General features: G+C 39.5%; 2 protein-coding genes across 2 annotated transcripts in view; one reads left to right on the forward strand and one right to left on the reverse strand.

Annotated features, from left to right (window-relative positions):
- Positions 1 to 22,648, reverse strand: part of LOC308106218 (uncharacterized protein) — a gene marked incomplete at its 3' end in the record, with an annotated part of 25,059 nt that extends 2,411 nt beyond the window's left edge. Inside the window, exons 1-5 of the mRNA XM_080457274.1 lie at positions 22,550 to 22,648; positions 21,946 to 22,056; positions 21,669 to 21,839; positions 21,108 to 21,236; positions 20,913 to 21,008 (exon numbers count right to left, since the gene is read on the reverse strand). Of these exons, the coding sequence (XP_080313400.1) occupies positions 20,913 to 21,008; positions 21,108 to 21,236; positions 21,669 to 21,839; positions 21,946 to 22,056; positions 22,550 to 22,598 (556 nt within the window). The 5' untranslated portion in view covers positions 22,599 to 22,648. The remainder of the gene's footprint in view (positions 1 to 20,912; positions 21,009 to 21,107; positions 21,237 to 21,668; positions 21,840 to 21,945; positions 22,057 to 22,549) is intronic.
- The window catches only part of LOC308105979 (H-2 class II histocompatibility antigen, E-S beta chain-like), a 487,891-nt gene that overhangs the window by 58,871 nt on the left and 404,396 nt on the right, over positions 1 to 24,624 (forward strand). The window lies entirely within an intron of this gene.

The raw sequence follows: 24,624 nt of genomic DNA on the forward strand, positions 1-24,624 counted from the left end.
TCTCTCTCTCTCTCTCTCTCTCTCTCTCTCTCTCTCTCTCTCTCTCTCTCTCTCTCTCTCTCTCTCTCTCTCTCTCTCATTCACCAGGTCAGGTCTGTTGGTCCAATGGCTTCTCGCTTAAGTGTGTGCCTTAGAACCTCAAGGTTGCCAGTTTAAGCCCCACTTGATGCAGACTTCATTTAAGTTGCATTGCACACAACATGATTGTGTCAATTAATGCAAGTGCAATTGTTAAAGATAACCTGAAATGCTTATTTGAGAGTATGTCTTTTCAATGTATGACATAGTTCATTCTGAAAATAGCCGATCTACAATCTCAAAACTTTTCAGATAGCAACGTGTTTCTGAGCTTGTAGATCGGCTGCTTTCACTGGTTCACTTTTATCTTCAACAGACAACCTCAGCCTGTACAAAGCTATAGCACTATAGGTAGTGTTGCAGCTTGTCAATCCGAAGGTTCAGTGTTCGATTCCTGTTAATGCAATAGGTTGAGATGTCAATTCCGCTTCCATCTCTCTTCAATCTATTATGTTTCCAAGTCTCTCTCTCTCTCTCAATCTATTCCGTTTCCATGTCTCTCTCGCTCTCTCCCTCTCTCCCTTCAATCTATTCCGTTCCATGTCTCTCTCTCTCTTCAATCTATTCCGTTTCCATGTCTCTTTCTCTCTCTCTCTCTTCAATCTATTCCGTTTCCATGTCTCTCTCTCTCTTCAATCTATTCCGTTTCCATGTCTCTCTCTCTCTCTCTCTCTCTTTCTCTTCAATCTATTCAGTTTCTCTCTCTCTCTCTTCTCTCTTCAATCTATTCCGTTTCTCTCTCTCTCTCTCTCTTCAATCTATTCCGTCTCTCTCTCTCTCTCTCTTCAATCTATTCCGTCTCTCTCTCTCTTCAATCTAATCCGTCTCTCTCTCTCTCTCTCTCTCTCTCTCTCTCTCTCTCTCTCGTCTCTCTCTCTCTCTCTCTCTCTCTCTCTCTCTATTCACTGGCCCCGTATTATCGCTGCTTGCAGCTATATTTATTATTATTGTTTCATCATTTCAAAAGATTTCAAAAATAATTTATCATTTTTTCAAATAATCAACACAATTGATTTGAGCTAAAAGGTTTTATTTCCTTGCAGCTGGTTTGTACCTCGCTGTTCCTCGCTCTAAGCCTAAGTACATTTACTCTTACTAGTAAGAGTAAATGTACTAAACTTAAAGTACAATTTTTCAGGTACTTTTGACTTTACTGGAGGATTTCCAAATACTTTTACTTCTACTCCACTACATCTCAGAGGCAAATATTGCACTTTTACTCCACTACAATTATTTGAAAACTGTAGTTACTAGTTACTTTGCAGATATAAATTATTACATTATAAAACATACATTAACCACTTTAGCCCTATTTTATACCTAGGCTATTTGAAAGTTGTGAGCTTGTAGATCTGCTATTTTCAAACATTTTTGTACTTTTACCTTTGGTACTTTAAGTACATTTTGATACCAATACTTTTGTACTTACTTAAGTAAAACATTTGAGTACTTTTTCCACCACTGCAGAACAGTCATTGTGAAAGAGACTAACATACAAAGGCCTCAATATGAAAGAGATTCCGGAACACTGTTGAAAAAGAAGGTCCCTGAGGTGAACAGAGGATGATCCTGAGAGTTGATAAACAAAGAGGGGGAAAAACACACATTGGTTCAAATGAACCAATGGTTAAAAAATTAATCTCCTAACTCAGGGAGGAGATTTGAGTCTTGGTCAAAGATTCATCAGGACCAAGACTCAAACATCCCACCCTTCAACTTCTGTAACCCCACCTTTATTCTTGTACCACCAGGCCTTCTACACTGATGAGATGTTTTAGATCATACTTGAGGTTGGCGGGAGAGGTGGTGGCAGGTCAAAAGATGAAGATCCACAGCCAACATCACTGAATCTACTAGATTCTGATCATCAGGTGTGATGATCAGGGTTCACCAAGACACAACTGAGATTTAACATCTATTGGAACAATTTAATCCTACAACCAGCAGACATTGTCCAAGGATGCAGCTGGTGGAATATTGTCCTCATCATAGAAGGTAAATCATTGAGTAATCTCCATTCTGATCCAGAAGTGATGTCTTGTTCTTGTTGTATGTCAGTTCAGTGGCCTTATGGTTGAGGTATTTGTCCTGAGATTTGAAGGTTGGGGTTTGATTTCCTGGCTGGGTCGTACCAAAGACTTTATAAAGGGCACCCAGTGCTTCCCTTCTTGCCACTCAGCATCAAGGGGGTAAAATGGGGGTAAAATCCCCAAATTAATGTGTATTTGGCCACAAATCCCCATCTGAAAATATTTTGTGCCATTGAAGATTATTCCATATTTTTAAAACAATTTCAAAACTAGCCGATTAATAAGCTACATTTGACACATTCACTTTTTTGTATAGATCAAATGTAGTTTGAAAGTAAGAGTGTTGTTTGAACTCAAACCTTGAGAGCTTCAAACATAAGTGTTCAGACAGGGATTTGAACCCAGGTTTGTCATTTCACTGGCAGCTACACTAACCTGTTGTCTAAAGCACTAGGTCCACTAGGGGGCAGCAGACATGCAGCTACTTGGTCATATTATGTTACATTTACACCAAGCTCATGGAAGCAATGTCATTGGTTATCCAGGTGTCAATCAACTCTAGTCAACATAGCAGGTTGAGGTTCTGACAGGGGGTGGGATTAAAGAAAGCAGGAAGTAAGAGAGAGAAACAGGTGAAAACAGAGATGTTTATAAATTCAATAATCTGGTAAATGTCACCAAATGAAATACCTGGGGATTAATATCAGTGTGTATATATCAGGATGTGTGTGTGTTTGGAGCTGGGTTTTCACTCAGTATTTCTACCATAACCAGCTGACATTAATAACTACAAGATGGACTGTAGCTGGTCAACTAACACACTAGCCTGGAGGAGAAGAGTGTGTGAGACATTTCAACACGTTTCTGAGTGAGTATGAACTGTAATGACATGGACATTTAGTTAAAGGATAGGATATAAAAATCTTTTGAAAATAGCAGATCTACAAGCTCACAATGCTCACGTCGCGACGCGTTGTGACCTTGTAGATCGGCTATTTTCAAATAGCCAAAGTTTAAATAGGACTGAAGTGGTTAATGTATGTTTTGTAATAATAATTCAAATCTACAAAGTAACTAGTAGCTAAAGTTTTCAAATAATTGTAGTGGAGTAAAAGTATAATATTTGCCTCTGAGATGTAGGGGAGTAGAAGTAAAAATATAGAAAATTGGAAATACTCCAAAATACCTCATAATTGTACTTAAGTACAGTCCTTGAGTAAATGTGAATGAATGAATGAATGAATGAAGTGAATGAGTGAAGTGAAGTGAACTTTATTTAGAGAGACATGGGAAAAGTACATGGTACAGTTAACAATACAAGGTCCTCTAAACTGGATCGCTCATAAAAGCACGATGGCTTGTTTAAAATTAGATCCCCACGCATTCAAATCATGATGACATTTAAGAAAACAGACAGATATACACTACTATGTAGAACATCATACAATCAGCTTACAGGTTACTGGTATGGAAAATAAGAAATATGTACAATAAACAGTGGAAAATAAAAAATATGTACAATAAACAGTTCGAGGGGGGGGGGGTTGGACATGATCAGTGGAGCTGCCTCTGGTGTTGTGTGATCGTGAACTTCATTTAAGTTTTTGAAGTATTTTGGTACATGGGCATCCCAATGTTGTGGTGTATCTTGTAGACCAAGATGTACTTAGTTACTTTACACCACAATCACTGATTTGACTGTATAGGCCTATCACAATTATTACATAATCGCATAATATTTTGGCCATAGTATTATTATTTATTTTGATTATTGGTGTCATTTCTGTCAGTCATTTCTGTGTATATTTAAGTTATTTGCCATCATGACATTTCTGTAACCCTACAAAGCCGAAAAGCTAAACAGAAATGTCATTTATATTGTGTTACTTATATGTTCAAAGGAAAAAGACAATTACATTAATTTAAGTATTTTTCCTTGGCATACAGTATATAAATTACATTTCTGTTTAGCTTTTAGGCTTTATAAAGAAAAATCTCATATGGCAAATAACTTACAAAGACATTACTGACAATGACTGATACCAATTGTTCAATTGTGCAATCATTGTATGACAATGAATTGTCAAGTGAAATGTCATGATTGTGACACCAGTGGCGTACCCACCATAGAGGCAGGGCAGGTGGTCGCCTGCCCAACTAAAATCTAGCCTCCCCTAGAAAATAAAGTAAAAGACAGGCAGTGAAAAAAATCCAAAGACAATAGTGGCCGTCGGACCTCCTCATCCATTCACGCGGGGAGGTAGCCAATCACTACCGTATACACTGATCTAGGATCTGATCTTTATACTCCTCACTATTGGTTGATTGTAGCAGTTGTAAAAACCAGTGGTGGAAAAAGTACTCAAATTCTTTACTTAAGTAAAAGTATCAATACCACAATGTAGAAATACAAGTAAAAGTCAGGAATTAAACATTTTACTTGAGTAAAAGTACAAAAGTATAGGGGGGCATGGTGGCGCAGTCGGTAGGGCTGTCGCCTCACAGCTAAAAGGTCCTGGTTTCGATTCCCGCTGTGGGCGCTGTCCCGCTGTGATTCCCGCGTCATCAGCGCCCATCATTAGGTGGGGTTGGCGAAAGGGCCTTTCTGTGTGGAGTTTACATGTTCTCCCCGTGTCCCCTAGGACCCCTGGTCGCTATACCGCCTCCCCCTTGTTACCCGGGGCGCCTGATGGTTGGAATAACGTGTTCCTTCCACACGCTACGTCCTACCGGGGAAACTCCCCCCTGTCAGGTGATAAGAAGGCTAGTTGGCTCTCATGCATTGAAGGAGGCATGAGCTCGGCTCTGGGCTCCCTAGGCTGGCAGGGGGAGTGTAGCGGCCAGGATTACTTAGACAATTGGCACTGGGTGAAAAAGGGTTGCAAAATCGTGGGATAAAAAATAAATACAATTTAAAAAAAGTACAAAATGATGTTTTGTAATAATAATCAAAATCTACAAAGTAACTAAACTTGTCAAATAATTGTAGTTGTAATTGTAATTGTTTTTGAGTAAAAGTATAATATTTTCCTCTGAGATGTAGTGGAGTAGAAGTTAAAGTACTGAACATTGGACTAACTCCAGTAAAGTAAAAAATACCTTAAAATTGTACTTAAGTGCAGTACTTCAGTACATGTACTTAGTTACTTCACACCACTGGTAAACACTCAACTGTTTCTCTCTCCACCTCCTGCCACTCAGGTTGAAGAGTGCATCGCTGCATGTCTGGCTGACATCTCACAGTGGATGTCTTGTCTTCTCACCACCTCAAGCTAAACCCAGACAAGACTGAGCTTCTCTTCTTCTCAGGTAAGTCCTGCTCCTTGCAAGACCTCATTGTTTCCATAGACAACTCCCTGGTGGCTTCTGTTCCAACGGCCAAGAGCCTCGGTGTTGTCCAGGGGCCTGTTCCTCAAAAGGTGAATTAGAGCTAAAGCCTGGCTTTACCACCTATCCTGGCTTAATTTAGCCAGGATTAGAGCTGAGTCGGTTCCTCAAAAGGTGAATTATCTTGAAGATTAGTTTAGCCAGTTCACCCTGGCTAAGTTTAGCCTTATCCGATTCCTCAAAAGAGAATTGAAGCAAGCCTAGCTTAGTTACCATGGCAATTTAGCTGTGAAGTTAGCCTGGTCAGGAGCAGGCTAACAGCCAAGCTTACTTAATCCAGTGTCTTTGTTCTTCAAGTTTTTCCACAGTTAATTCAACACATGTGTTTGTATATGGACTCATTTGAATGACCCTGCATTCAAATAAAATGAAATCAATACAATAAGATATAATCAATGTAATTATATTACTGAAATAGTGTGTGACCATGAATCATAATTGTTTCACAATAACTCATGTGATATGTCATTGTCACTCTGTTAACACTATAGTTGTGGGATCGCTAAAGCGATCACACTACTGTTATCTTCAACGTTTTGGTACCGTTTTTGGTACCGTTTTTTGGCCCCTAACTAGTCCTTCATACTTTTAGCTACAAACTCTGTTCCAACTCTACAACGTTCGGCCTACTTAGGACATATCGGCTACCATTTGAATTTTTGAAATCATTTGTACTTTTAGAGATATTTCACTTTTTACTTCTAAAAAACTCCCATTCATTTCAATGGAGAAATTCATACTTTTAGCTAGAAACTCCGTTCCAACTCAATAACGTTCAGCCTACTTAGGACATATTGGCTACCATTAGAATTTTTGAAATCATTTGTACTTTTAGAGATATTTCACTTTTTAAATGGTAAAAATACTTAAAAGTTGATAAAAAGAGTAAAAATACTTAAAAGTTGTAAAAATTAGTAAAAGCTACTTTAAAGTAAATAAAGTGACTAAAAATACTTTAAAGTAAATACCATGAGTAAAAATACTTAAGAGTACTTATATTGAGTAAAAATACTTAAAAGTACTCAAAATGAGTAAAAATACTTAAAAGTTGAAAAAAATAGTAAAAATACTTAAAAGTTGATAAAAAGAGTAAAAATACTTAAAAGTTGTAAAAATTAGTAAAAGCTACTTTAAAGTAAATAAAGTGACTAAAAATACTTTAAAGTAAGTACCTTGATTAAAAATACTTAAGAGTACTTATACTGAGTAAAAATACTTAAAAGTACTCAACATGAGTAAAAATACTTAAAAGTTGAAAAAAATAGTAAAAATACTTAAAAGTTGTAAAAATTAGTAAAAAATACTTTAAAGTAAATAAAGTGACTAAAAATAATTTAAAGTAAATACCCTTTAGAACCTTTCAAACCTTTAGAACCTCTTAAACCTTTAGAACCTTTCAAACCTTTCAAACCTTTCAAACCTTTCAAACCTTTCAAACCTTTAGAACCTTTCAAACCTTTAGAACCTTTCAAACCTTTAGAACCTCTTAAACCTTTCAAACCTTTAGAACCTCTTAAACCTTTCAAACCTTTCAAACCTTTAGAACCATTCAAAGCTTTAGAACCTTTCAAACCTTTAGAACCTCTTAAACCTTTCAAACCTTTCAAACCTCTTAAACCTTTCAAACCTTTCAAACCTTTAGAACCTTTCAAAACTTTAGAACCTTTAAAACCTTTAAAACCTTTAAAACCTTTAAACCTTTCAAACCTTTAACTCTACTAACACTATCAATACTCAATACCATCAACATTCTTAGCGATCCCACACTGTTTCTTCAGGAACAGTACCTTCTAGTTCATATTGTTGTTAGATGTTTGATAATATATTACAATTTTTTTTTAATATTATAAAAAATGTCACATACATATACAAACACATACATACATACACATATATATATATATATATATATATATATATATATATATATATATATATATATATATATATATATATATATATATATATATATATATATATATATATATTTTAAATATATAAATATATTTAAATATTTAAATATATATTTAAATATATATATACATTATTAGTTACGGGTTTAAAGGAGCCTCTTTGTAAGTCAATAAGGAGCATATTTTAAATTATCAATTTCTAGTCAATGGAGAAATTATTTTTTATTTCTTGTCCACCTTTGGAGTTACATCATGATGGCAAGGTAACTACACAACCCAAATTTCTACCAAAGTGGTCTTGCAAATGTGGGGTTATTGCGTGTCTCGTCCCGTCCCCCGCTCATCCCGTCGCGGTCAACCCCCCCGTCCCCCCCCTCCCGTCCGTCCCGTCCCCCCCCCCCCCCCTCCCGTCCCGTCCCGTCCCGTCCGTACGTCCTGTTGCCCGTCCGTCGCAAACACACACACACACACACACACACACACACACACACACACACACACACACACACACACACACACACACTCTGTGTGTGTGCTTGCAATACTTTGCCACGCTTTCTCCCTGGATCTATTTATTGCGGTCGCGTTTCCTTTTCTGTTGATAACATGTTTCACTTCCTCATATGCTTGCATGAGCTGCTGCTGTTCGGCCACAGAAAAAACGCTGCTCGAGTTTTGTTCCCTGCTGCCATGATTGGTCAAGTTCAAGGAATCTGCGCTCGAGTTCATGGTCTTTTATAGAAATACGTCGCCTTTTTTAATTCACCTTTTGAGGAACAGGCCCCTGGACAGTCAGCTCTCATTCAGAGCCTTGATGTTGTCCTGGACAGTCAGCTCTCATTCAGAGCCTCGGTGTTGTCCTGGACAGTCAGCTCTCATTCAGAGCCTTGGTGTTGTCCTGGACAGTCAGCTCTCATTCAGAGCCTTGGTGTTGTCCTGGACAGTCAGCTCTCATTCAGAGCCTTGGTGTTGTCCTGGACAGTCAGCTCTCATTCAGAGCCTTGGTGTTGTCCTGGACAGTCAGCTCTCATTCAGAGCCTCGGTGTTGTCCTGGACAGTCCGATCTCATTCATTCAGAACATACATGGGCAACTGGCGGCCCGGGGGCCACATTCACTTAATGGGCCCCGCAGGTTAATATCGGAATACTGATATATTATTGATTTCAGCTGTTACTATTCCAAACACGCAAACATGACCCGCTTTTTTTTTGTAGTAGCTTAATGACTAGTATAAAGAAATTCATTGTCTATTTTTGCTACTTTTGTGTGATATAGAATGGCGAAGTACAACATTAATTTGCCCAACAGTACAGTGCAATGTGGCCCTCTGGAGTGAGTGGAAATAGTGGCCCTCTGCATCATCAAAGTTGCATCACCCCTGAGACAGTCAGCTCTCATTCATTCAGAACCTTGGTGTTGTCCTGTCCCCCATTACATGTTGGATTCATGTTAAATGTGTTTTTCAGACATTTAACCTCTTAAACCCTCAATACTTTGTAAACTTCGCCTTTGGCTCTGTACTTGGACTGTCCTTTTTTACCTCTACTCCAAACCTCTTCGCCGAAAATAGCCTATGTGCGTCGCAGACGCATTGTGAGCTTGTAGATCTGCTATTTTCGGATAAACTTTGCACCCACTCTCCCAGTTGGTCGAGGAAGAACCTTTGCCCCAAATTAAGCATGTACAGTGTGACCCCCACCCCACGTGACCACTCTGCCTGCACTGTCTATAGCATACATGGGCAACTGGCGGCCCGGGGGCCACATGCAGCCCCCACCTTTTAATGCGGCCCGCAGGTTAATATCAGAATACTGATATATTATTGATTTCAGCTGTTACAATTCCAAACATGCAAACCAGACCTGCTTTAATTACTTCAGTCTATATTAGTAGCTTAATGACTAGTATTACACTTCTATTGTCTTTTTTATGTCCAATGTGTTTGTATTTAAGTTCAACAAGTTAACATAAGTATAACTAAATGCATTTGAGGTAGGCCTATAACTAAATTAAATAAAAATGTTACTTTTCAGGATTCCAATTCAAAAATTGAAAAAATAATAATAATAGGATTCCAATTCAAAAGTAGCAAAAATAGCCGATCTTGTAGATCGGCTATTTTTGCTACTTTTGTGTGACATAGAATGGCGAATTATACAACAGGTAGTTCCGACCAAGCAATCTGATTGGTTGAAATAGCTTTCTAGCCGTGCTTCAAACCAGCATCATATCACGGGCCTAATCACATTAAATAAATCACTCCGCACTGCAGCAGTCCGCACCTGATTAGACCATATATGACACAGCTGTGCTGTGAAGTCACGCTGTGACTGTCCCACGGTAGGAAAACAAACAGACAGTACCCACCGCCGCCACCGGGCGGAGAACAAACAGCTACGCAAGATGGACTATGTTGTTAATTTTGACTTATTTGGTGGACTTACTGTTGATCAATGGTTAGAAGAGAGCACACTAAATCGCCTAAAATCCTATAATAAAAGGAATAACTGGAAAAAAGTGTGCTTTATTTCAATGGTAACATCCATACTGTATAAATATCCTCCTGTGTTAAAGTAAAATTACTCCCATTTCGTTAACAGTCCAGTGTATGTTATACTTTATCGTACGAAGGTATCGCACGGCAAAAATAGCCGATCTACAAGTTCACAAGGCATCGCCATCTTGACGCGTTGTGAGCTTGTAGATCAGTTATTTTGGCCACGTAACACGATCGTACGACGGAGCATATAGCCTACTGGAATCAGCTGTGTTGATGAGACGAGAGTCAGAGAGACAGAGTGCTGCGCTGCCACAGGGACTATTTTGTCTCAGTCAAATGAACTCTTCTCTTTACAGGGAAACGGATAAGCGAATTTTTTTTATTATGAATTGCCCCACAATATGAATACATTTGGATGTGTTTTGTTGGTAACTGTTGTATAATCGCAATATTACACTCGAGGGTGTGCTTTACCTTACATTATTAGCACTTATGTGATCGCGGCGGAACTCGGCTGCGCCTCGTTCCTGACCGCATCACAGGCGTGCTAATAATGACGGTAAAGCACACCCTCTCGTGTAATATTGCTTAAGTACGGCATTCATTTACACATTTAGATAGAGATACTGTAAGAGGTGCATCTGCCCAACAGTATATGCAATGTGGCCCTCTGGAGTGAGTGTGGAAATATAGTGGCCCTCTCCATCATCAAAGTTTATTCTGTCTATAGCTACACCGCTGTTGCTGATCTAGGATCTGATCATTATTCTACTGTTGTAAAAGAGCAACAGTGAAATGAATGGATTATAAATATCACGGTGTGCATTGGTTTGTGACCTATGACCTTTGTGTTTGACCTCAGTGTGGATCCATTGTTGAGGGAGTGGATCAGGATCCTGATCTATAGACCATGCACACCCTGGTTGAATGCTACCAGAGGGTAAGAATGTAACCCTAACACCACAAGAATACACCCTGACACCACCCTATATAACACCACACCCTGCCAGAATGTTACCAGAGGGCAGTGGTGTTAAGGAACTAAGTGCATTTTACTCAAGCACTGAGTACTTAAGTACAATTTTGAGGTAATTTGTCCTTTACTGGAGTATATCCAATTTTCTGATTGGATCTCAGAGGCAGATATTGTACTTTTACTCTACAATTATTCGAAAACTTGAGTTACTAGTTACTTTGTAGATTTAGATCATTCTTACAAAACATACATGAACCACTTCAGCCCTATATACATTTTGGCCATTTGAAAATAGCAGATCTACAAGCTCACAATGTGTCGCGATGCGACGCATTGTGAGCTTGTATATCGGCTATTTTCAAAAGATTTATTTATTATTTAGACATTTTAAAACTTGTGAAATGGGACATTCTGCATAATGAATACTTTCTACTTTTGATACTTAAATACATTTTGATACCAATACTTATGTACTTTTACTCAAGTAAATATGAAATTCCGTACTATTACTTGTAACAGAGTATTTCTAGTGTTATCAAAGGACAAGAGAACACAATGTTAATGTTATTTTAGTTGTGTGGTTAATTGGAAATTGTATTAATTAATTTACTATTGATTTTGTTTTTTGTAATAATGATCTGCTCTCCTCCCAACATGCGCGTGCATGCGCGCACACACACACACACACACACACACACACACACACACACACACACACACACACACACACACACACACACACACACACACACACACACTACAAAAAAGGACCACGATGGAGATCCTTTTGACAGATGTTTATTCATTATGCATTTGTGTCAATAAAGATGTCTTGAAATCAAAACCCATCTTGTCATGGTTTTTGACGACATAGGGTTAGTTAGGTTCATGTTCATGTTTTTTTACAGTATTATATAACAGTATGTTGTCATGGGATACTATGTAGTGACATGAGGTTTTACTATATTGATGGTTATATTGATATAGTATGAGTATTAGTAGAGGTTTTGTAAGTGGTTGGCATCAATTTAATGTAAATTTCAAGTCAAACAGACACAATGCTGTCTTAAATCAGTTAAAAAAAACAATGTAGTTGATAACTATTTGGCTCAGCTTCATTAATGTGATATGCTGCATGGTTATGAGCACTGGTTATGAGTGATAAGTTAACCTCATTTCAGCTAATCAGAGAGAAGTTTACTTATGGGTGTAATACCACACTGTCTGACAACCTTATAGCCACTAATTCTTGTTTATGTAAAGACCTAAAAGCTAATGTGTTTGATTAGAAAATAACTTGACAAGTTTTGGTCATCTAAAACTAATAATCAAATTACTTAAATATGAATAAATCTTATATTAATATGCAAATATTTAAACATTTGAATATTTGTATCTTTTAACCTGCCATCTCTGCTTTCAATGTCAAATATCACCTAAAATATTTATTTAATGTAAAAGGCCTGGTGGCGTGAAGGTACAGCACAGGATTCACATGTAGGAGGTTGGGGTTTTGAACCCCGGCTATAGCAGTTGTAGTTTTTTTGTTCATAAGAAGAGGAGGATGGATTTAGCCCGCCTTCCTCAGGTTGTAGAGGGAGGGGCTTAAAATTAAAAGAAAAAAATTATTTAAAAAAAAAAGCTTTTTCCCCTTTTTCTTACTCAACTCTCTGCCTCCTTTCATCTCTGCCATCTTGAGCCGTTGCTGTGGGAATCTCGTTGGGTATCTCGTTCGGGTCGAGGCGTCGTCACTTTTCATCTCTGCCATCTTGAGCTGTTACTGTGGGAATCTCGTTCGTGTCGAGGCGTCGCTTAACATGGTCCGAGGCTCTCTTTTACCATCTTTCACAGTTTCTCTTTTACCATCTTTCACAGTTTCTCTTTTACCATCTTTCGGGATTTCTCTTTTACCATCTTTCGGGGTTTCTCTTTTACCATCTTTCGCGGTTTCTCTTTTACCATCTTTCGGAGTTTCGCTCTTACCATCTTTCGGGATTTCTCTTTTACCATCTTTCGGGGTTCCTCTTTCACCATCTTTCTGGCTTTCTTTTTCATCATCTGTGAGGTTTGAACTCACAGTCTTTGCACTCCGAGGCGTTTATCTTAACCACTGTACCACAGTGGTTCATACTTAAGCTGTTCTCTTGCTTGTTAAGTGAAGGATTAGAGGTACAGGTACAAGAGCCAAATGCAAACTTGGGAAAATGTCCTTGTTGGATTTGAACCAACAACCTTCTGTTTGCAAGCCCTGTATCTTTACCACTGCACCATCGTAGCTCTTACCAAGACTGTTCTCTTGCCTGCTCTTCACTGAAAGTTGAGATAAAGGTGCAGGAATCAGGTAAAAGTTCAAAAAAAGGCTTTGTTAGATTTGAACCGGCAACCTTTTGGTTGCAAGCCCTGTGTCTACACCACTGCACCATCATAGGTCTTAGATGTGATGGTTGTTCTCTTCCGTTTACTTCACTGAAAGTTGAGATAAAGGTGCAGGAGTCAGGTAAAAGTTTTAAAAAAGAGTCTTCGCCAGATTTGAACCGGCAATCTTCTAGTTGCAAGCCTTGTATCTTCACCACTGCACCATCGTAGCTCTTATTAAAATTGTTCTCTTCTCTTGTTTTGTCTTCACTGAAAGTTGAGATAAAGGTGCAGGAATCAGGTAAAAGTTCGAAAAAGTCTTTGTTGGATTTCAACCGGCAACCTTCTGGTCACAAGTCCGGTATCTTCACCACTGCACCATCATAGGTCTTAGATGTTTGTTCTCTTGTGTTTACTTCACTGAAAGTTGAGATAAAGGTGCAGGAGTCAGGTAAAAGTTTTTTTTTAAAGTCGTCATTGGATTTGAACCGGCATCCTTCTGATTGCAAGCCCTGTAGCTTCACCACTGCACTATTGTAGCTCTTAGTTGACTTGTTCTCTTGCTTTGACTTCACTGAAAGTTGAGATAAAGGTGCAAGAGTCAGGTAAAAGTTCGGAAAAAAAGTCTTTGTTGGATTTGAACCGGCGATCTTCTGGTTGCAAGCCCTGTATCTTCACCACTGCACCATCGTACCTCTCAGTTGACTTGTTCTCTTGCTTTGACTTCAGTGAAAGTTGAGATAAAGGTGCAAGAGTCAGGTAAAAGTTCGAAAAATAAGTCTTTGTTGGATTTGGACCGGCAACCTTCTGGTTGCAAGCCCTGTATCTTCACCACTGCACCATCATAGCTCTTACTAAGGTTGTTCTCTTTTGTGCTCTTCACTGAAAGTTGAGATAAAGGTGCATGAATCAGGTAAAAGTTCAAAAAAAGTCTTAATGTATTTGAACCGGCAACCTTCTGGTTGCAAGCCCTTTGTCTACACCACTGCACCATCATAGCACATAGTTGCCTTGTGCTCTTGCATGCACACTGAAAGTTGAGATAAAGGTGCAGGAGTCAGGTAAAAGTTCGAAAAAGTCTCTGTTGGATTTGAACCGGCAACCTTCGGGTTACAAATCCGGTATCTTCACCACTGCACGATCATAGGTCTTAGATGTTTGTTCTCTTGTGTTTACTTCACTGAAAGTTGAGATAAAGGTGCAGGAGTCAGGTAAAAGTTCGAAAAAGTCTTTGTTGGATTTGAACCGGCAACCTTCTGGTTACAATTCCGGTATCCTCACCACTGCACCATCATAGGTCTTAGATGTTTGTTCTCTTGTGTTTAGTTCACTGAAAGTTGAGATAAAGGTGCAAGAGTCAGGTAAAAGTTCGAAAAAAAATAATTTTTGGATTGGAACTGGCAACCTTCTGGTTGCAAGCCCTGTATCTTCACCCCTGCACCATCGTAGCTCTTAGTGGTTTGTTTTCTTGCGTTTACTTCACTGAAAGTTGAGATAAAGGTGCAAGAGTCAGGTAAAAGTTCGAAAAAGTCTTTGTTGGATTTCAACCGGCAACCTTCTGGTCACAAGTCCGGTATCTTCACCACTGCACCATCATAGGTCTTAGATGTTTGTTCTCTTGTGTTTACTTCACTGAAAGTTGAGATAAAGGTGCAGGAGTCAGGTAAAAGTTTTTTTTTAAAGTCGTCATTGGATTTGAACCGGCATCCTTCTGATTGCAAGCCCTGTAGCTTCACCACTGCACTATTGTAGCTCTTAGTTGACTTGTTCTCTTGCTTTGACTTCACTGAAAGTTGAGATAAAGGTGCAAGAGTCAGGTAAAAGTTCGGAAAAAAAGTCTTTGTTGGATTTGAACCGGCAATCTTCTGGTTGCAAGCCCTGTATCTTCACCACTGCACCATCGTACCTCTCAGTTGACTTGTTCTCTTGCTTTGACTTCAGTGAAAGTTGAGATAAAGGTGCAAGAGTCAGGTAAAAGTTCGAAAAATAAGTCTTTGTTGGATTTGGACCGGCAACCTTCTGGTTGCAAGCCCTGTATCTTCACCACTGCACCATCATAGCTCTTACTAAGGTTGTTCTCTTTTGTGCTCTTCACTGAAAGTTGAGATAAAGGTGCATGAATCAGGTAAAAGTTCAAAAAAAGTCTTAATGTATTTGAACCGGCAACCTTCTGGTTGCAAGCCCTTTGTCTACACCACTGCACCATCATAGCACATAGTTGCCTTGTGCTCTTGCATGCACACTGAAAGTTGAGATAAAGGTGCAGGAGTCAGGTAAAAGTTCGAAAAAGTCTTTGTTGGATTTGAACCGGCAACCTTCTGGTTACAATTCCGGTATCCTCACCACTGCACCATCATAGGTCTTAGATGTTTGTTCTCTTGTGTTTAGTTCACTGAAAGTTGAGATAAAGGTGCAAGAGTCAGGTAAAAGTTCGAAAAAAAATAATTTTTGGATTGGAACTGGCAACCTTCTGGTTGCAAGCCCTGTATCTTCACCCCTGCACCATCGTAGCTCTTAGTGGTTTGTTTTCTTGCGTTTACTTCACTGAAAGTTGAGATAAAGGTGCAAGAGTCAGGTAAAAGTTCGAAAAAGTCTTTGTTGGATTTCAACCGGCAACCTTCTGGTCACAAGTCCGGTATCTTCACCACTGCACCATCATAGGTCTTAGATGTTTGTTCTCTTGTGTTTACTTCACTGAAAGTTGAGATAAAGGTGCAGGAGTCAGGTAAAGGTTTTTTTTTAAAGTCGTCATTGGATTTGAACCGGCATCCTTCTGATTGCAAGCCCTGTAGCTTCACCACTGCACTATTGTAGCTCTTAGTTGACTTGTTCTCTTGCTTTGACTTCACTGAAAGTTGAGATAAAGGTGCAAGAGTCAGGTAAAAGTTCGGAAAAAAAGTCTTTGTTGGATTTGAACCGGCAATCTTCTGGTTGCAAGCCCTGTATCTTCACCACTGCACCATCGTACCTCTCAGTTGACTTGTTCTCTTGCTTTGACTTCAGTGAAAGTTGAGATAAAGGTGCAAGAGTCAGGTAAAAGTTCGAAAAATAAGTCTTTGTTGGATTTGGACCGGCAACTTTCTGGTTGCAAGCCCTGTATCTTCACCACTGCACCATCATAGCTCTTACTAAGGTTGTTCTCTTTTGTGCTCTTCACTGAAAGTTGAGATAAAGGTGCATGAATCAGGTAAAAGTTCAAAAAAAGTCTTAATGTATTTGAACCGGCAACCTTCTGGTTGCAAGCCCTTTGTCTACACCACTGCACCATCATAGCACATAGTTGCCTTGTGCTCTTGCATGCACACTGAAAGTTGAGATAAAGGTGCAGGAGTCAGGTAAAAGTTCGAAAAAGTCTTTGTTGGATTTGAACCGGCAACCTTCGGGTTACAAATCCGGTATCTTCACCACTGCACGATCATAGGTCTTAGATGTTTGTTCTCTTGTGTTTACTTCACTGAAAGTTGAGATAAAGGTGCAGGAGTCAGGTAAAAGTTCGAAAAAGTCTTTGTTGGATTTGAACCGGCAACCTCCTGGTTATAATTCCTGTATCCTCACCACTGCACCATCATAGGTCTTAGATGTTTGTTCTCTTGTGTTTAGTTCACTGAAAGTTGAGATAAAGGTGCAAGAGTCTTTTTGGATTGGAACTGGCAACCTTCTGGTTGCAAGCCCTGTATCTTCACCCCTGCACCATCGTAGCTCTTAGTGGTTTGTTTTCTTGCGTTTACTTCACTGAAAGTTGAGATAAAGGTGCAAGAGTCAGGTAAAACGTGGGCAAATTTAAAAAAACAACAACAACAAAAGGTTCTGCTTGTGGTAATGCAGATGCAGCTACAAACTTGGAAAATGTACTTGTTGGTTTTGACCAGGAATCCGCTGGTTGCAAGCCCTGTAGTCTAATTCTGTTTTACTACACCACAGTGATTCATACTAATTCTGTTTTCTTGCTTGTTAACTGAAAGGTTAGAGGTACAGGTACAAGAGCCGGGTGCAAACTTGGGAAAATGTCATTGCTGGATTTGAAATAAGAACCTTCAGTTTGATGGTCCTGTACCTTCACCACTGCTCCACCGTGGTTCTTACATAGACCGTTTTCATGCGCAGTCATCACTGAAAGATTAGATAAAGGTGCAAGAGTCATGTAAAAGTTGGACAAAAATGTCTTTGTTGGATTTGAACCAAGAACCTTCCAGTTGCTAGCCCTGTAACTTCACCACTGCACCATTATAGCTTTAAGCTTGTGTGTTCTATTGCGTGTCCATCACTGAAAGTTGAGATAAAGGTGCTGGAATCAGGTAAAAGTTCAGGAAACAATTGTGTTGGATTTGAACCAGCAACCTTCTAGTTGCAAGTCCTGTATCTTCACCACTGCACCATCGTAACTATTAGTTAGCTAAAAAAAGGTCTTTGTTGGATTTGAACCAGCAACCATCTGGTTACAAGCACTTTATCTTAACTACTGCACTGCTGTAAGTTATACTTATACTGTCCACTTGCATGTTCTTCATTAAAATAGATAAAGGTAAAAGAGCCACGTAAAAGTTGGCAAGAATTCCTTGCTGGTTTTGAACTCAGAACCCTCTGTGTTTAAGGCCTGTAGCTTAACCTCTGCTCCACTGTGATTAACACTTAGTTAGGTCTATTATGCGGTTTTGATTGAAAGACTAGGTTACAAGAGCCAGGTAAAAGGTGGGAAAATGTAAAAAAAATTAAAATAAAAATACAACAACAAAAAGTCCTGCTTGTGGTAATGCAGGTACAAACTTGGAAAATGGGCATGTTGGTTTTGAATCAGGAATCTGCTGGTTGCAAGCCCTGTAGTCTAACCACTACACTACAGTGGTTCATACTAATTCTGTCCACTTGCTCGTTAAGTGAAACATTTGAGGTACAAGTACAAGAGCCGGGTGCAAACTTGGAAAAATGTCATTGCTGGATTCGAATTAAGAACCTTCTGTTTGATGGTCATGTATCTTCACCACTGCTCCACCGTGGTTCTCACATGGTCTGTTGTCTTGCGCGGTCATCACTGAAAGATTAGATAAATCTTCATACTTTAACCTATAAACTTGATTCACAATTTTAAAATTCCACCTTACTGTGGACATGTATGCTTGAGATTTTTTACTTTGAAATAATAGTTTTTGAAATATTTAACTTTAAGCGACCAATGCATTGTCAGGCGAAAAAAGGTTAGGAGACCCTTGGGAGCCAGATTGCTCAGATGCTGGGTGTCCTGTGCCTGTGACCTTATGGTCTGAAGTCAAGAGCTCTTCTGACTGGACCCAGTGTGATTTGCATTAGACCACACAGACCTTCATTTGATACAATTTATTCATCTCTGGGACCAATGCCCTATAAAAATCGTCCTTGTTATCTCCAGTGTACAAATGGAACAACTGGACGGGTCCATTCCCCATTCGTGACATTTGTAGTATTATATTATATATTTTGTACAGTCTCAGAGTTATGCTCGAGTCTAGTCTAACTCCTCCCATACATCACTGACCAGCAGCCAGGCCAAACTGCTCAGGGCCAAACCAATGCTGCTAAATGAGTTTCATTCCAGCAGATGGGGATCTGCTGGATAGAGTCTGGAATGGCAGTCAAACAAATATGCTCGCAACCAAGACATGAAGAGACTTTAACTAAAGTACAAATTTGACTGAGCAACTGTCACTTGTAGTTATTTGACCAGAAGTACTGGGGTTGAGTAGCTACTTTGTCCACCACTGATGACACGTCCAACCCAAACTGGCCCCTGTAAAAGTCAAAGCCAAGACTCCCGCCCGACCCCCCCCCCCATGCAAAATGTTGTTTTGCATAGTAGTGTATATTTGTCTGTCATTAAATGGATGAATTGAGTACAAAGGACCCCAATGGAAACAAGCCATGAGCTTTCTTGGGTTTAAAATCCTCTTAGCAACTTTTCTGTGCTTTTTTTGCAAACTGCCAATAAAGTATTCAATCAATTCAATCAATCAATTAAATAGATCAAGATGATAATAACCAAAACGTTCAGATTCCTTGGGCTACTTATTCAAACTTTTAATAATGTAAATGTACTGTATCTGTATTTTATTTCAGTATGGTGTTGTTAACATATCATATACAGCAACTACCAATAATCAAAATGGATTTAAAAAAATAGCTATCCCTATCCACACAGTGATAACATTTTATTTTATTATTATTGTGTTTTTGCATTTTGGCATATTTGTATTGTTTTCAACCCTTATGGTGAACTCTATTACAGACTGTATGTGGACAAAATTGACCCTAAATCTGAGTAATTGGTGTTATTGAGTCCTTTTTTGTTATTGATAAATTGAACATAAATTCCCCCCCGAATGGACAGGGCCGGCCCTGCACTTGCTTGTACATTTGACCTACAAGTAGTACTCCCCCTGATGGAATGAAAATACATTTAAGGTCTGTTCACACTTAGGCTAGTGGAATGATTAATAGAGCACGCCTGCTTGCTCAGAGGAGAAATTGAATTGTGACCTTCATTCAGTACTACTTGTCAACCAGTAGTGGTGAGACCAGACCACAGTATATACAATACATAGCAAGGAGACCTAATACCACCATCCCAATTGTGTAAGTTATATTTAGTTTACTTACTTTAATAACATTTGAGTCAGACAATTCTTGGATTGAATTTAGAATATATTTTTATTAAGCATAATTGAGCATAAATATATGAAGCATAGTTTAGCGTCTCTATTCATTCCCTGTAAGCATGAACATTTTAGTTAAGTTATATGCCAAATAGAATCACAGGGAATTAATTAAGACCCCCGAGAGGGATCTAGAAACAGAGCCTACAGGTGGATGCCGGGGAGGCGGTGGGATTTCAAAACTTCATGGGCAGCAGCAGACAGCGAGGCGAGGCGAGGCAACGGACAGCAGAGAGGCAGCAACAGCAGCACAGCCAGGAGAGAAGCCAGAATGAACAGGTAGCCGCCCTGATCAGGAGAAGAGTGCATGTGACTGGTCACCTGATCAGGAGAAGAGTGCATGTGACTGGTCACCTGATCAGGTTGGCGCGCTGCCCCACACAAACTGCATCATACTCTATAGAGATTGTAATTTTTACTTTGAATACTAGTACTCCAATACTAGTAATCCAGTGCTTTAACTCATGTACAAATTTGACAGAGCAACTGTCACTTGTAGTTATTTGACCAGGAGTACTAGGGTTGAGTAATTTGTCCACCCCTGATGAACAGATTAAGATGATAAGAACCAAAACGCTCAAATTCCTTGGGCCACATAATGTACTATATCTGTATTTTCTTTCAGTATGGTGTTGTTAGCGTATCATATACATCTTCTGCGTGTGTGTGTGTGTGTGTGTGTGTGTGTGTGTGTGTGTGTGTGTGTGTGTGTGTGTGTGTGTGTACAACTGTGTCTGCCTCCATGCGTGTTCATGTCCTGTGAGCTCTTAGGTGAGTGTAAGCGAAACAAGACCCAGCAGCAGGTAGAGTATGCTGGCAGAATTTGTTGTTGAAGTTTGCGCAGAAGTCGTATTCGGCATCGTCGTATTCGGCATTGTTGTATTCGGCATTGTATTCGGCATTGTTGTATTCCGCGGCGTTGTAGCTGGCAGCAGTGTAGTCGTTGTTGTTGTTGTTGTGAACTTAAAATTGCACAAATCCCCTTCACAGCAGTTTGGGTGGTAGATAGCAAGAAGTTCCAGCAGTGAAGGAAGAAAACTTAGTTGGGAAGGAGAATCACACAGGTTGGCAGATGTACAGCCAGCTGCAGATAACAAAAGAAGGACAACATTTGACCTACACATAAGTACAATAATTTTACCTTAAGAAATACTTATTCTGATTCTGAGATTCTGATTCTTACCACTGGGGCTTATAAAACACCGGTCCTCAATTCCCACACATTGTACTGTGTTGCTGCATTCTGTGTGTTCGTGTTGCAAAATGCTGTCACAGGTAAAGCATTTTTGTTCATTGATCTGTTGAGTAGGAACTGAAATGAAGCAGATCATTATTACATTTATCTTAGACTGAGATTAAATATGAACAGTGCAAATCAGGTCAATTGATTTTTTTTATCATGGTTTTAATTTAGGCTGCTAACAGTTTTTAAAAAAGTATCTAAGATTATTTGTCGCCAGTAATTTAATGAATCTGGGTTTAAACTTAAATGTGTTGCAGCATGATTTGAATTCAGTCACAACTTGGTAAAGCAAAGTTAAATAATTTAAAGCTGGAATCAACAAATAAGGAAAGCATGTGTATGACCCTTAGACCTAGTTTTAATGAGTTCTGATTACAAATGAAAACTATGGCTGAATTTAGGTTAAATTGGAAAACATTGCTAACGATTTATGGAAGAAAAAAAATCCCTTCACATAATTTTTATGTGATGCAATGATAATGTTGTACCTAATTTACATACCAGTCAAAGTCTCAGAGTTACAGCCGTCTGTATCACAACAGAGAATGGATGCAACTCCAGATCCATGGTGTCCCAGGTTAGCTGAAAACTTTGTGTTACCAGTCTTGGGACAGATCAAATCTGCTACACACTTCTTGTAGACATGACTTGAGTTGCCAATCACTGACACTTCTGAAACAAAAACATAAAGCCACAACTTAATAATGTTGAAGTGAAAGTCATGTTATTATACAAACAGAGAACAGTAGAAAAATACAAGTTAAATATTACAGTATACCTTCTAGAGTTGCTGACAGACAGAGCTGGTTAGCAGAGCAGTTTACCAAGACTGTTTTTCTGCAGTCATTGTCTGTGGACTCACTGCAGTTGTAACACTGAAGGGCATCAGCTGCATTGAGGAAAATCTTTATAAATTCACAATTCCAGACACTCGCACCCACACATTCAACTGCACTCAAGGTATTTGTGTTTGTCGTGTCTTACGTTTGATAATTATGTTTAACTTGATTATCATGTTTAACTACTTGTTTATTATTTTTAGGTGAGAACCTTTATAAGCCCTTTATGGGTTTCCTTTTCTCACCTGCACTTATTTCTGCGTTGTTTTAATAATGTTACCGTTGTTCTGTTTTTTTATTGTGCGAATAAAAAATAATAATAAAAAAAATCAATATGTACAATTCTAACAACTTGAACTGCTCTGTTTATTACCTTTAATGAAGTTTCATGCAATTTACTTTTTTTTAATGAAATGTACAGCAGCCTATATTGTCCAATTTATATTAATGTCAAGTAAATGTAAGAAATTGCACAGGAAGGAAATGTATCAAATACTACTATAATACGTCAAATGTGACAACTTTGAGATAGTGTTGAGTTACCTGCATAGACGAGGCTCCAGGTGAGACACAGAGTCCCCAACAGCTTCATTGTGACGTAAAGGTGGGAAGATCAGCGATGGTGGCACTGCACCTCCTCATATGATGTGGCTGTATATATGAGGATCTGTGAATAATATGTTGCATGATTTATTTATTTGTAATTGGATATTTGCATAAACCGACTGTAATGGAAAGCACCTTCACTGCATCCTCATTTTTGTTGGATTAGCTCAGCAGTTAGGGGCCAGATGTAATTTTTAAAAGGTGGTTACTTCCTTGTTATCTGTGCCGAAACCAAAGTACCTACTCCAAACACTCCTTTGGGCCAATGAGGAAGGCCGTTTGTGTGTGTGTGTGTGTGTGTGTGTGTGTGTGTGTGTGTGTGTGTGTGTGTGTGTGTGTGTGCGTGTGCGTGTGCGTGTGCGTGCGTGCGTGCAGTATTGCAACCTAACAGTGAGGAATGTGATTGTTCTGCATATGGCTACACCCATGCCCAGGCCTGGTAAGCTTCCTGTTTGCCAAATTATCATGCATATACAGTATGCAGTTTAACCTGCCAGTCAGTATCAGTTGTGGCCCACTGGTGGACCTCAGAGCACCTCCCACTGGGCCGCGGAGGTGCTGACCAGAGAGTTTTATAAATCAAAATAATATATAGATTTAATCATTGAGACATTTGTTTTGTTTTATACATTTCGACTTTGCAAACATATTACCATCATATCTTAATTAAATCGTGCTTATATGTGGCTCACAACAGCGATTTGTAGGCCTGTTACACCGATTCCTGCAGGGCTCGTCAGATACAGAGCATATACTGTACATACCTTTTGAAATAGTAAATGAATTGATTAAATGCATGTCAACACCTGTAATACCGACAACACAGCACATTGTGTATGCGCATAGCCAACTTTAATTATGTATTTTTGTACTGGGGTTGAGTACTGTGTCCACCACGCACACCCCCACGGCCTAAAAGCACACACATGTAAAGCGTGATTTATGGTTCTGAAACAGGTTGTGAGATTGTATATCTGCTATTTCTGGTGCACAACACTGTCGTATGACGGCGCACAAATTGTCATAACGCTGTCATGCTGAATTCCCTCTACTTTTGCACAATTTAATTTCAGAACTTTTTTAATCCAAATTATTGTCTTCCGAAAACGCCTTGTGGGAATTAAAACTGAATTGTATGCTTCACCCCTGGGCACGCAGGGGTGGGGAGGCCTTTTCCCTCACTTTCAACAATATCAAACTTAGGAAAGACCTCGATTGACTTCACTATCAAGATTAAAAACAAATGTTCGGTAGGACCCGAGGGAATGCAGCAGTTTTTTCTTTCGCTCGTTCTCTTTCTTTCTTTCTTGTCTATTCTTTTAAAAGCAGCATTAGGCAGGGAGCGGTGCTGCTGCGTATAGCTCCCTGCAGTGCAATAACATGAACACGAGTCCCCAACTCATTCGCTCTCTGTCACACTCTCTGCCCATGACACTGAACTGTAATATACTCTCCCCCCACTCGCCAGGCTCTGTGATGAATTCCCGAGGATTGCTGAGAAGGCACCGCCGACCAATAACACACAGAAGCCGATGGAGCTCAAGGTATATAACTTAACTCCCTGCCTCCGTCACGCCGGGCCGGCCCAGCGCGACGTGGCGTGTATGACTAATTGTCCCCCCAGTACCTCTGACTACTTAGTGACAAAAGCACTACTGTTGCTGTTTTACGAGTCCCGTCGGACTTGGGATTAGATGAGCTGGAGGGCCATTATGACTTTGTGCTGACGCCGTTCGCTGCTTGGTGAGATCCCTCTTCTGTCTGAGAAGTCAGGTTGGCCTTGGCGAAGGAGTCTATTCTGCATCGAGCCCCATCTGCGACCTTCCCCTTCGCTGCAGTAAAGACACAACTGAGGCGGTGACCATGCCTCCTTAAAATGCGCATTCACGTTCCTGATCGGCAACGTGCCTCCATCTTAGATTCGGCGCAGACAAAAACCCCAGTTTTAAAAAGTTGTTTCTCAGTAATTGTTTATCTACTTTGTCAACCGGGCGGTTGGACATTACTCGCAT

Source organism: Gymnoscopelus braueri, assembly GCF_963280865.1.
Source record: "Gymnoscopelus braueri genome assembly, chromosome: 18".
NCBI lineage: Eukaryota > Metazoa > Chordata > Actinopteri > Myctophiformes > Myctophidae > Gymnoscopelus > Gymnoscopelus braueri.